General features: G+C 36.9%; 1 protein-coding gene across 4 annotated transcripts in view; it reads left to right on the top strand.

Moving 5' to 3' along the window:
- The window catches only part of DBF4 (DBF4 zinc finger), a 33,972-nt gene that overhangs the window by 1,328 nt on the left and 19,633 nt on the right, over positions 1-13,011 (top strand). For all 4 annotated transcript variants that reach the window (XM_025379800.1, XM_025379803.1, XM_025379804.1 and 1 more), the window contains exons 2-6: positions 503-675; positions 7,832-8,011; positions 9,695-9,745; positions 10,180-10,249; positions 10,834-10,910. In XM_025379800.1, coding sequence (XP_025235585.1) covers positions 503-675; positions 7,832-8,011; positions 9,695-9,745; positions 10,180-10,249; positions 10,834-10,910 — 551 coding nt within the window. The remainder of the gene's footprint in view (positions 1-502; positions 676-7,831; positions 8,012-9,694; positions 9,746-10,179; positions 10,250-10,833; positions 10,911-13,011) is intronic.

Genomic DNA, 13,011 nt, shown 5'->3' with positions numbered 1-13,011 from the left:
AATTGTATGTGAAATGGACCATTTAGTTGTTAACATGCAGACAAACTTTATATGAAACTAAAACTTGAGCAGTCTGAAACCCTTGACTAGGTTATTCTGGGTAACAGGATTCTTTCATCGCTAAATGAAGTTTAAACACCAGTTTTGAATGTTCAGCAGAATGGCAGATGCTCAATAAGTAGTTGAGTATTAAATACCCCCATGGAGTTTACATCCTAAAGAAGAAAATCTTTCAAAGGAGTTTTATATAGTCCCGTGCCTCAGGAATAAATACAAGAATATTTCTTGCTGAGTCAACTATTATTTTACAATATGCGGTCTGTGAAAATATATAGAGCATTTTGCCTCTATCCTAAGTAGTGCTACAAAGAAATACATTTCAGTGCTAATAAACTGGTAGGATTGTAAGGATTTTTATTTTGTAATATTGTATAATGAAATGTTTTAAAAATAGTACAAGTGTCTGTGTAAAACATCTGATTCTAAACATCTTTAATAGCAGGTGGAATCCAAGTCAAAAATGAAAAAAACAGACCATCTTTGAAATCTCTGAAAACTGATAACAGGCCAGAAAAATCCAAATATAAGCCACTTTGGGGAAAAGTATTTTACCTTGACTTACCTTCTGTCACCATATCTGAAAAACTGCAAAAGGACATTAAGGATCTGGGAGGGGTAAGTGAAAACCCTAAACTGGCATAGAAGGAAAAATTTGTAACTACTACTTTCTACTGTGTAATCATTTAAATTTTTCATTTTGGAAAAGTTAAACCCTTCTGTTAGCACCAAGATTAACATTATTACCAGCTGTTTATCGTTAATGAAAAACCATTTGTTTTAACCTTTTGTGGACTGGCAAAACTTTCAGGTTTCTCCGATTAGCAGTCTAGTATAAAGTTCCCAGCGTATAAGACTCCCCTGTCCTAGTGGAACTGCTCATTGACTGCTCACTGTAATGTTGGAATGTCCTCCAGATGACAGCAGTTTCTTGATTATGAATCTTGGGGAGCTACGTAAGTTTGTATGGACAAGTGTAACAATTAAGAATGTTATTACAGAACACCCATGCAAACCACACAGTTAAAATTGTTCCTGAGCGATACAGATGCTGTTTCAACAGAATGAATGTTATTAAAGGAATAGAAATTTGCATTAAGAATCTGGAGATACTTTCCTACCTTGTACACTGATTAGATGATTGGGAAATTAGAAATCTCAGGCAAAGGCCAGGCACAGTAGCTCACGCCTGTAATCCCAGCACTTTGGGAGGCTGAGGCGGGCGGATCACAAGGTCAGGAGGTCGAGACCATCCTGGCTAACACGGTGAAACTCCATCTCTACTAAAAATACAAAAAAAAAAAAAAAAAAAAATTAGCTGGGCGCGGTAGTGGGCGCCTATAGTCCCAGCTACTTCGGAGGCTGAGGCAGGAGAATGGCGTGAACCCAGGAGGCGGAGCTTGCAGTGAGCTAAGATCGCCCCACTGCACTCCAGCCTGGGCAACAGAGCGAGACTCTGTCTCAAAAAAAGAAAGGAAAGAAAACTCAGGCAAAATTCTAGGATCTTAATAGGATTAAGGTTAATATTGGATGAATTTTAGCAAATGAGGTGATAAAGGTTTTTTCTGTCTTAAAGGGTCATACTGGACTTTGACTTTCTGAAGGTCTGTGTCTTTGAGTGTCTAAACTGATCCTTTCATTCCCAGACTGGTAACTTTTCATTTTATTTTTATTTTGAGACGGAGTCTCGTTCTATATGGCCTGGGTTGGAGTGCAGTGGTGCGATCTCGGCTCACTGCAACCTCCGCCTCCCAGGTTCAAGTGATTCTTATGCCTCAGCCTCCACCTCCTGAGTAGCTACAATTACAGGCATGTGCCACCACTCCTGGGTAATTTTTGTATTTTTTAGTGAAGTTAGGGTTTCACCATGTTGCCCAGGCTAGTCTCAAACTTCTGACCTCAGGTGATTTGCCCACCTCAGCCTTCTGAAGTGCTGGGAGTTACAGGCATGAGCCCTCCAGGCCCTGCCAATTCCCAGACTAGAAACTTACCAGAAGAACATGTGCTAACAAGTTTCCTGGAACTGTTTGTTAATATGGTATTTTGTTTACCTATCTCTGAAAAGTTACTCTGCTTTTTTACTATTCATTTTGTTAAACTAAAACACTGTGACATGCTTGTAATAGTAGTATTTATCATAATGATCATATGACAGCATTCTTAAAGGTCATGTTTACTAGGCCAGCTGCCCTATTGACTGTGTATCTATTAAGCGTATCTTAATGTGTTAAGGACCTTAGACATTGAGTAAAAAAAGACCCCTTCATCTTAGAAGCAAAGTACTTGAGGTCCAGAGAAAGTAAATGGCCCAGTTAGAGCAGTATTAGCTTCTTAATTCCAACAGCAACATAGTTCCTGCACCATTCTGTTCCTCTAGCAATCAGTGGCTACAAATGGCTATCTGGCTGTTAATTCACACCTGTAATCCTAGCACTTTGGGAGGCCGAGGCAGGTAGATCGCTTGAGGCCAGGAGTTCAAGACCAGCCTTTGCAACATGGCAAAACTCCATGTCTACTAAAAAATACAAAAATTAGCCAAGAATGGTGGCGCATACTTGTAGTCCCAGCTACTTGGGAGGCCGAGGCATGAGAATCGCTTGAACCTGGGAGGTGGAGGTTGCAGTGAGCCAAGATTGTGCCACTGCACCCCAGCCTGGGTGACAGAGTGAGACCCTCCAAAAAAAAAAAGTAGCTTAAAGTAGCTATCTGATGTAAATCACATCACATGATGACAGCTTTCTCAAATACGATGAACAACCCATTAACTCTAGGTCTAATGGTCTAGATCAGTGATATTTAGATTTGCGTTTTTATCAGTAGAACCCTTTGAACAAAATAATATTCAGAAGTCTAACATGTAAGGCCTATAAAAAGGGAACTCCTTAGGCTAAAACAACAGTATTGAGGCTAAAGCAAGAACCACTTGCCCTGTCACCTTTCTTCTATCTCCACAGCAGTTCCTGAGGTAATTGCAAGAAACAAATTTTGAATTACTTCTGCCATACATAATAGTTGAGGGAGCTTTTGGTTTTACATACTTAGTCTTACCCTGAAATGATTGAAGTAGACCAGTGAAGTTAGGAGCATATTAAGGGTGTGAGTTTCCAAATTTTCCTTGGGATTTCCCAAAAATCCAAAGCTATGGATTTTCAACTGAATTTGATTTATTAACTTTCTTCTAAAAAAAAAAGTTTTATTGAATTCTGATCTTCCCATACTATCTTTTCTATAATTAATGATATTTAATTCTCGGGTCCTGGTTTCTTTCTTCAGCACATTTACTATTTCTGTCACTAAAAAAGATTTTCTCATAAAGATCTCCTACGTGAGCTAATTTATCTTCACATCATTACTTTAGGTGCCTTTTTAATTCACCACGTCACATACCTTGGTTTCTACAATCTCGGTGAAAACATTTTAATACCCCATTTATCTACAGAGTATGCTTCTGACAAATTTAACCACTGAGAGCACAGCACCCAGATTCTGATATAAAGGGGAAATACCTTTAATAGTGCAGGAAAAGTAGGTGTTACAAAACCATCTAAGGAGAACGTGGGATCAACCACAGGTCCATGTCTAAATAGTTTTGGCTGAAATAAGGCGATTGGAGAGGAACAGAAATGTAAGCCAATACCTTGGCGTATTAGCTTGAACAGTAAAAGGTTTGGTGTTCGTCATGATGACCCTGAGTCATCAGAAAATAACGTTTTGAGTTTACTCTTTAAATGGCGTAGATTCAGCAATATCTGATAAATTGAATAACCTGGTAGAACTGATTCAACAAATGTTGAGTATGGTGTGCACTGCACTCTGTGTTTTGGTAGATTCAAAAATGAATCCTGCCGGGCTTGGAGGCTCACATCTATAATCCCAGCACTTTGGGAGGCTGAGGCAGGCAGATCACTTGAGGTCAGGAGTTTGAGACCAGCCTGGCCAACATGATGAACCCCATCTCTACTAAAAATACAAAAATTTAGCTGGGCATGGTGGCACACACTTGTAATCCCGGCTGCTGGGGAGACTGAGGCAGGAGAACCTCTTGAATCTGGGACGTAGAGGTTGCAGTGAGCCAAGATGGTGCCACCTCACTCCACCTGGGCAACAGCGAGACTGTCTCTCAAAAGAAAAAATAAAAAATGAGTCCTTATGTCCGTCCTATCCTCATGTTCTAACCTAGGTGGAGATGACATTGGTACAAGTAATTGTGTTAATAATACAACATAGAACATCAGGAGCAAGGAGAGATTAGTTCCAGCTAAGGAATTGTGGATTTCGTTCATACAAAATTGGAACACGGCTTTGAAGAATGATGAAGATTTGGGCATGTGGGAATTCATTCAAAAATTATTCCACCAGTGTCTCCAGTATATCAGCACTATTTTAGATCCTAGAGATACAAAAATAAGTAAAATATAATGCTCTAGGTATTCTTAGTCTAGCGGAAACCTCAGACAACTAAATAATTTGTATTAGAGTGTTATTAGTGCTTTGACAGAAATATGTAGAAATTGCTATTAGAACACAGAGATAGGAATGATTAACTCTGCCATTAGGAATCAACAGAGATAAAGTTTGAGCTGGATCTTAAAGTCTTAGTTTGCAAGGCAAATAGACATACTGAATAGAGGAAATCATATTTAAAATATATGTCAATGCGGTTTGTTTCTACAACTGATGTTGCAGTGAGATTTGAGCTTAGGATATAGGTGGGGGGAATGGCAGGAAACAAAATTACATTAGGGCTATGTTGCAAAGGGCGTTTTATTCACTACTGAGGAGTTTTAACTCTGTAAGAAATGAAAAACCGAAGGAAATAAGTGGTACTAACATAAGAACAGACATACACACCAATAGAATAGAATAGAGAACCCAGAAATAAACCCTCGCATATATGACTAATTGATTTTCAAGAAGGGTACCAAGACCATTCATTGGGGAAAAGATGATCTTTTCAACAACTGGTGCTAGGAAAACTGGATATCCACATGCAGAAAAATGAAGTTGGACCTTTACTGTGACATATGCGTAAATGACCTCAAAATGGATCTAAGATGTATTTGTAAGAACTAAAACTCTTAATGGAAAATATAGGGAGAAGTCTTCATGACATTGGATTTGGATATGGTATCAAAATCATGTGCAACAAATGAAAAGTATAAAATTGGACTTCATCAGGATTAAGAACTTTTGTGCCTCAAAGGACATTTTTAGGAGTGAAATCACAGGAAATCTTTGCAAATTATATATCTGCTAAGGGATTAATATCCAGAATACTTGTATAAAGAACTTCTATGACCCAAGAACAAAAGGACAAATGGCCCAATTTAAAAATGGGCAGAGGAACTGAAAAGACATTTACTCAGAAAAGATATACTAATGGCAGATAAGCACATGAAAAAATGTTCAGCATCACTGATCATTAGGGAAATGTCAATCAGTAATCACTTAACACCTGTTAGGATGGTTACTGTTAAACAACCAGAAAAATAACAAGTGTTAACAAGGATTTGAAGAAGTAGAACCCTTGTGCACTCTGAGTGGTAGTGTAAAACAATATAGCCACCATACAGAATAGTATGGGTGGTTTCTGAAAAAAGTAAAAAATTGAATTACTGTATGATTTCGTAATTTCATTTCTGACTGTACATCCAGAAGAATTGAAAGCAGTCTCAAAGATACTATTCACGATAGCCAAAAAGTGCGAACAGCCCCAATGTCCAACAAGTAAATAGAAAAAGAAGAGGTTGTGTATACATACAGTAGAATATTATTCAGCTTTAAAAGGAAATGAAATTCTAATTCATGCTACAACATGGGTGAACCACTAAAAACACTGTGCTAAGTGAAGGAAGCCAGTTACAAAAGAACAAATGTAGGATTCCATTATATGAGTTACCTAGAATAGCCAGTTTCAGAGATGGAAAGTATTAGAACCTCTGACATTACTAGGGCCTCATATTTATGAAAATGAAGGCAGTATTTGATGTGTGAATTATTCATTTATATTATTGCCTGGCCCTTACAGGCATTTCAGTCTGTAATCCCTGGAATAAATAAATGTAGGTACATTATTTACTGGTCAATGAAAATGAATGTTGGTCAAAAAAATGATTTGTACTTAACCAAGGAGGTCACTGGGCTCAGTAGCAAATTCTACTTAATGCTTAGATGAAGTTAACTTATCTGTTACACACTTGACTTCATTTTTATTATCCTCATTTATAGTGTGAAATCCTATAGAAATTAGATACAGCTATTTAAAATATTTTAAGAAGTCTTTCATGGATGTAAATTATTACTGCTTATTAATGATTCACAATTTACTTCTGCTTAGTGGGTTTTTATACTATACATATTTATACTATATATTTTCCTAATAATATTAGTATTCTACTTAGTATTTACTTCTACCTATTTTTATTTTCCTGACCCTGGCGATCTTTAATAACCTTCACTTTGGGCCGGGCACGGTGGCTCACGCCTGTAATCCCAGCACTTTGGGAAGCCGAGATGGGCGGATCACAAGGTCAGGAGATCCAGACCATCCTGGCTAACACGGTGAAACCCTGTCTCTACTAAAAATACATTTAAAAAAAGAAAATTAGCCAGGTGCGGTGGCGGGCGCCTGTAGTCCCAGCTACATGGGAAGCTGAGGCAGGAGAATGGTGTGAACCCGGGAAGCGGAGCTTGCAGTGAGTGGAGATATTGCCACTGCACTCCAGCCTGGGCAACAGAGCAAGACTCCGTCTCAAAAAAAAAAAATAACCTTCACTTTGGTATGTGTCTTTATAAGTAAATTCAGATATTTAGGCGGTGATCTTCAAACATTTTAGTAAAGTAATTCTTTTCAAACAGTATTACACTCTTAAGGGTAAAGGTTCCCTGCATCCTGTAAGTTGAAGCCTCAAGGGAAGGTGTAATAAATTAATGATTGATTCAGACTTGTATTATCTGCTATGGTAACCATTAATGATATGTGGCTACTTAAATTTAAAGTCTTTAAAATGAAATCAAATTTAAAAATCAGTGACTTGAGCTAGGCGCGGTAGTATGTGCCTGTACTCTCAGGTACTTGGGAGGCTGAGGCAGGAGGCTCTCTTGAGCCCAGGAGTTCAACGCCAACCTGGGCAACATAACAAGACCCCATCTCTTAAGAAACAAAAAATTCAGTGGCTTAATCACACTACCAAGGTCATTTCAAGTACTTAGGTAAGTTGTATTGGACACTGCTGCTTTAGATCATGGGCTTGAGTCGGAATGCTTGTGTTCAAATTATATTATTTGCTACTGGGTAACATGAAATAAGTCACCTCTCTTCACTTTTTCTCCTGCAGAAAATGTAGATAGTATCATGAGGCTGTTCCATAGATTAAGTTAATTAGCATATATAAAGTATTTAAGAATAGTATCCAGCACATGCTGCTGTTGTGCTATTATAGGAGCTCTTATACTTCCTCAGAGTTCTAAGTTCAGAAAAATACAGTACAAAACCCACCAATTTACGAAATAATTGCATCAAATTGAACTTTTTTACTGTGCTTGGCATATGAAACAGCTTATGGTTTTTATGACCTAGTTGAAAATACCTTGGTGGCATGTGCCTACAGTCCCAGCTATTCAGAAGGCCAAGGCGGAAGAATCACTTGAGATCAGGGGGTTGAGGCTGCAGTGAGCTATGATTTTGCCACTTGCACTCTAGCCTGGATAACACAGTGAGACCATGTTTCTTAAAAAAAAAATTTATAAATAAAAATGCCTTGTTTTCTTCTAGCGAGTTGAAGAGTTTCTCAGCAAAGATATCAGTTATCTTATTTCAAATAAGAAGGAAGCTAAATTTGCACAGACCTTGGGTCGAATTTCTCCTGTACCAAGTCCAGAATCTGCATATACTGCAGAAACCACTTCACCTCATCCCAGCCATGATGGAAGTTCATTTAAGTCACCAGACACAGTAAGTCTCTTAAATATGCTTTGAGACTCAGAAGGGCTATATCCTGAAGATCTCATGGTTTTTAATAGCAAGGTGGCAGTAGAGTTTACTTATGTAGAACTTTTGCAAAGCCACATTATGTGTGGCTGTCCAGTCCTTAATAAGGTTGCTGTCTTTTAGAAAGGTGGTTTTTGCCTAATAGTTCTTGTGTAATCACACTCTGATTACTTAGGTATACCCCTGTATTTAGGGATGGCTTGTAGTTTTTAGAATAATTTACAACTAAAAAGTTAACAGCAGATCATTCTTTAAAGAAGAAATAGAAACCTTTTTTATTTTCAGAGCAGAGGTCAGCAAACTCTGGCCCATGGGCCAAATCCAGTCTGTTGCCTTTTTTGTACAGCCTGCAGGTTAAGCATGGTTTTTACATTTTCAAATGGTTGTATAAAAATATCAAAAGAATATTTTGTGACAAGTAGAAATTTTATGAAATTCAGATTTCATTGTCTATAATGTTTTATTGGAACACAGCCATACCTGTTTGTTTAGGTATAATTTGTAGTTGCTTTTGTGTTTTAGGCAAAATTGAATAGTAGTTGTAGAGACCATATGGCCAACAAAGCTTAAAATGTTTACTTTCTGGTCCTTTGCATAAAAAGGTTGCCAGCCCCTGTTCTAGAATTATTGAAATCTTATCCCTACCACTCCATGGCCAATAAATTGAAAGATGCAAGGAAGGACAAATTAAATTGATTTAATTGGGTGTGAGATGGGATAAGGTCAAATGAGAGATAAAATGTTTATCTCAGTTTTTAGGTTGAAGTGTAATTAAATTATTATTTTAAAATATCCTCCTTGACTTACCTGTTATAGCCATTTGAAAATTAGGGGAAATGAGGAGAAAACAGAAGAAATGAGTCACAAAAGAGATACCACTTGAAAAAAGAGTTATAATACATAGAAGAAAACAGAAGAAAGAACGGAAAGGAGATCAAGGAAGGACCATGCATTCTCTGAGTTAATGCTTTTTTGGAGCAAGAAGACAATACGCTAGCAATTCCAAAATAATTGTTGCTGATGGCATTTCAACTGATTTTCCTAGTAGTTTATTTAAAAAGTGAAGTAACAGCTGGGCGCGGTGGCTCACGCCTGTAATCCCAGCACTTTGGGAGGCTGAGGTAGCTGGATCATGAGGTCAGGCGTTCAAGACCAGCCTGACCAACATAGTGAAACCCCATCTCTACTTAAAAAAAAGTACAAAAATTAGCTGGGCATGATGATGCTTGCCTGTAGTCGCAGATACTTGGGAGCCTGAGGCAGGAGAATTACTTGAACCCGGGAGGCAGAGGTTGCAGTGAGCTGAGATAACGCCACTGCACTCTGGCTTGGGCAACACAGCAAGACTTTGTCTCCAAAAAAAAAGGGTGAAATAGCGTAAAAACAGTATATAAAATTTATTGTTTTTCTTAAATCTTTGATTTAATAGGAACTAAAATGTAAACCAATTAATTGTAAAGAATTCCAGTGAAACCTAGCTATTTTATTTTTCATGTTGAATAGAATTACTACAAAACCAAAGAGGTCATCCCAAAAAGGAAACTTTTAAATATGAGACCGGAAAGTTCTCTTTTCTTAGCTGCTTTACCTTTTTAACCTGTTCTCCAGTTAAGCACTATGTTTTAAAATTTTCTGGTCTTTTTATAGGTGTGTTTAAGCAGAGGAAAATTATTAGTTGAAAAAGCTATCAAGGACCATGTAAGTAGGAACTGTAAAGATTCACATTGTAACATTTTGTTATTAAAAACTTCACTGGAAATTTCAGATATTCTTGAAATTTTCCTTTCCACATTTTTAGGCAAAAGCCTGAATCTCAGCATATATTTTGTTTTACAAAGTACAGAACTTAACTTTTCATGTAGAAACATCCCCATCTTGTGGCCTTTAAAAATATTACTGGAAACTTAAAACTTGCCTTATAGTTTTCATTAAGTTATTAAGAACGTGGGTATAAAGTGGGATTGATTTTAGAAATTCTATAGAAAATCTTGATGTCCTGGCTATTGTAACTCTATAGGGTCTGTTACAAATAACCACCTTAGTGACATTAAGCTTCAAATAATTGAATTTTTATTAAAATTTAGCTCATTTTAAATAATTTCCTAGAACAACTGTAAAACTTTTTTTTACAGGATTTTATTCCTTCAAATAGTATATTATCAAATGCCTTGTCATGGGGAGTAAAAATTCTTCATATTGATGGTAAGACTTTTATAATTGTTTTTTGACAATATTTGTTGTAAGTGTCCATGTCTGTCCTTTGGTTCCTGATTTTACATAGTGAAATTTTGATAGCAAGGATGTCTTAATCTGTTTCCTATTGCTTATAACAGAATACCTGAAACTGGGTAATGTACAAAGAAAAGGAATTTATTTCTTACAGTTACGGAGACTAAGAAGTCCAAGGTCATAGGGCTGCATCTGGTGAGGGCCTTCTTGCTGGTGGAGACTCTACAGAGTCTTGAGGCAGCACAGAGTATCACATGGTGAGGGGCTGAGCATGCCAGCTCAGGTCTCTCTTCTTCTTCTTATAAAGACATCAGGTCCACTCCCATGATAACCCATTAATCCATGAATCCCCTCTTAAAGGCCCCACCTCTCAGTAAATACTGTCCCATTGGGGATTAAATTTCAACATGAGATTTAGAGGAGACAGACATTCAGACCATACCATAAGGGATACATATAATTGTAATTTCTTTATCTAATTTAACTACAAGAAAATATCACTGTTTAACTCGAAGAGTAAAATTGCTAATCTTAAAACCTTCTTTCTTTTAATAAAGACATTAGATACTACATTGAACAAAAGAAAAAAGAGTTGTATTTACTCAAGAAATCAAGTACTTCAATAAGAGATGGGGTATGTCTTCTTTTTTAATTTTTAAAGTAATTTTCTAAAGTGACCAAGCTTGGTTTATTTATTTATTTATTTGCAGATTTTTCCTCCCAAGTAGAAAATATCCTAGGGGCAAGCCTGTGTATGATGTGCCTGTTTCTGTTACTCAAATAAATCGTGTGTCAATTTAACTTCAGGGTTGTACTCACCAGGTAAAAGTTGTTCCTGGAAGAGTGGTATAGGTCACTTCCTCAGCCCCCTTTTGTTACTACTGTTTTGTAACAGGTACTTTTATTCTGTAGAAAAACGCTAAAATCAGCCTATTGTGTAAACGTTCCTAATGTAAGTAATGTACTTCTTTTTGGAATATAAATATGTACTATCCTTTTCAACTGCTCTGGATGGTGGTATAACAAAATCTTGTTTTAGCATGGCTAACTGGCCTGACCTTGAAATACTTGTTAAGCAACCACATTGGTGGTTAACATTCTGTTAAACCTAATGTTCCCATTATCTTCAGTCGCTTTCATTTTCCTTGTTGCTTCTTTGAAGCATCTATACAGATTCAGGCTTTTTCCATCCTTTACAACAAATACAGTAAAACCTCCCTTGATCCCACATCCCCACCTACCTATTATCTAATCCTTATATTTCCTCATCCAACATTCTCAGATCTCTACTTTTATACTTCCCATTCATTTTTCAACCTACAAGGTATAAAACTTCTGACCAGTTTTCCAAATCATTTTGACACTTTTTAAACCCAGTCATACTGGTTTCTCAGCTGTTGTCCATTTCTTCCTTAAACTTTTCTATTCTCTTCTGAAATATCATCTCTTAGCTTTCTCCTGGTTTCTTTATATTTCTCAGACCATTCTTTTGTGGCCTGCTTTTCCTTTGTTCAATACTTAAATGACAGGGATCTAAAAATAATGAACTGATAAGAGAGTGTATATAAAGACATGAAGCCATAGCGGGATGGCATATTTTAGAAATCTTGTATAGCATAATACAGCCTGATTGTTGAGTGTGCCAATGACAAAAGATAAAGCTGGAAAAACCAGCCTGTTAAGATTATAAAGTACCTTGCACTATATAAAGGAGTTAGATTTTTATCTTGGAGGCTTTGGAAAATCATGGGAAGATTAGAGTAACCTGATTGGATAGTCATTTTGGAAAGATCTTCTAGTTGACAGTAAAGAATGAATTATTTGGCAAGACCGGAAAATGGCTTTTGAACTGTTAAACACTTGTCTTTTGTTTTTTGTGTGTGTGTTTTTTTTTTTTTGAGGCAGTCCCTCCCCGTCTGTCACACAGGCTGGAGTGCAGTGGTGCCATCTCAGCTCACTTCAACCTCCTCCTCCCGGGCTCAAGCGATCCTCCCACCTCAGCTTCCCAAGTAGCTGGGACTACAGGCATGAGTCACCATACCTGGCTAGTTTTTGTATTTTTTGTAGACGGAGTTTCGCTATGTTGCCCAGGCTGGTCTCAACTCCTGAGCTCAAGCTATCCACCCGCTTCAGCCTCCCAAAGTGCTGAGATTACAGCCATGAGCCACCACTCCCAACCCTCATTTTTTACTGAATACATTTTACAAGATGACCACTTGGTATATGCATGCCTTGTATAAGGATTCATAAAGTTTCTATGTATTTCACATTTTTAATAAATTCACATTTATATCAGAATAATTTGCAGAAAGCAACAAGGTAGTATTTAAAACTATCAATATTGTCTTATTTATGGGTTAAAAATTTAAATGACTATTTCCAAATTTTCACAAAATGTAAGTGACTATTATATTGGACTGAGCTAAATGGCATATAAATTATCTCTACCACACTTAGCAGATTGTTTGGATTGTATATAGAAGTAAATGTTTTAAAAAATGTAAACTCATAACGACCTTTATGAACTCTGTGAATACACAAATTGTGTCTGTCTTCATATATATGTGTATATATATCTGCAATAAGTTTCATAGAACAATAGTTACCCTTCTTAATGTGATGGATATTAATATTTCTGTGGTATTTTCATTTCTTAAAAATATTGATCACAACTCTCTGAATTGACTTTATAGCCTACTGATAGGTCACAGTTTGCAGTTTAAAAAGCATTTTGG

Source organism: Theropithecus gelada, chromosome 3 (genome assembly GCF_003255815.1).
Source record: "Theropithecus gelada isolate Dixy chromosome 3, Tgel_1.0, whole genome shotgun sequence".
NCBI classification, from domain to species: domain Eukaryota; kingdom Metazoa; phylum Chordata; class Mammalia; order Primates; family Cercopithecidae; genus Theropithecus; species Theropithecus gelada.
This window is presented reverse-complemented; position numbering and strand designations above follow the sequence as displayed.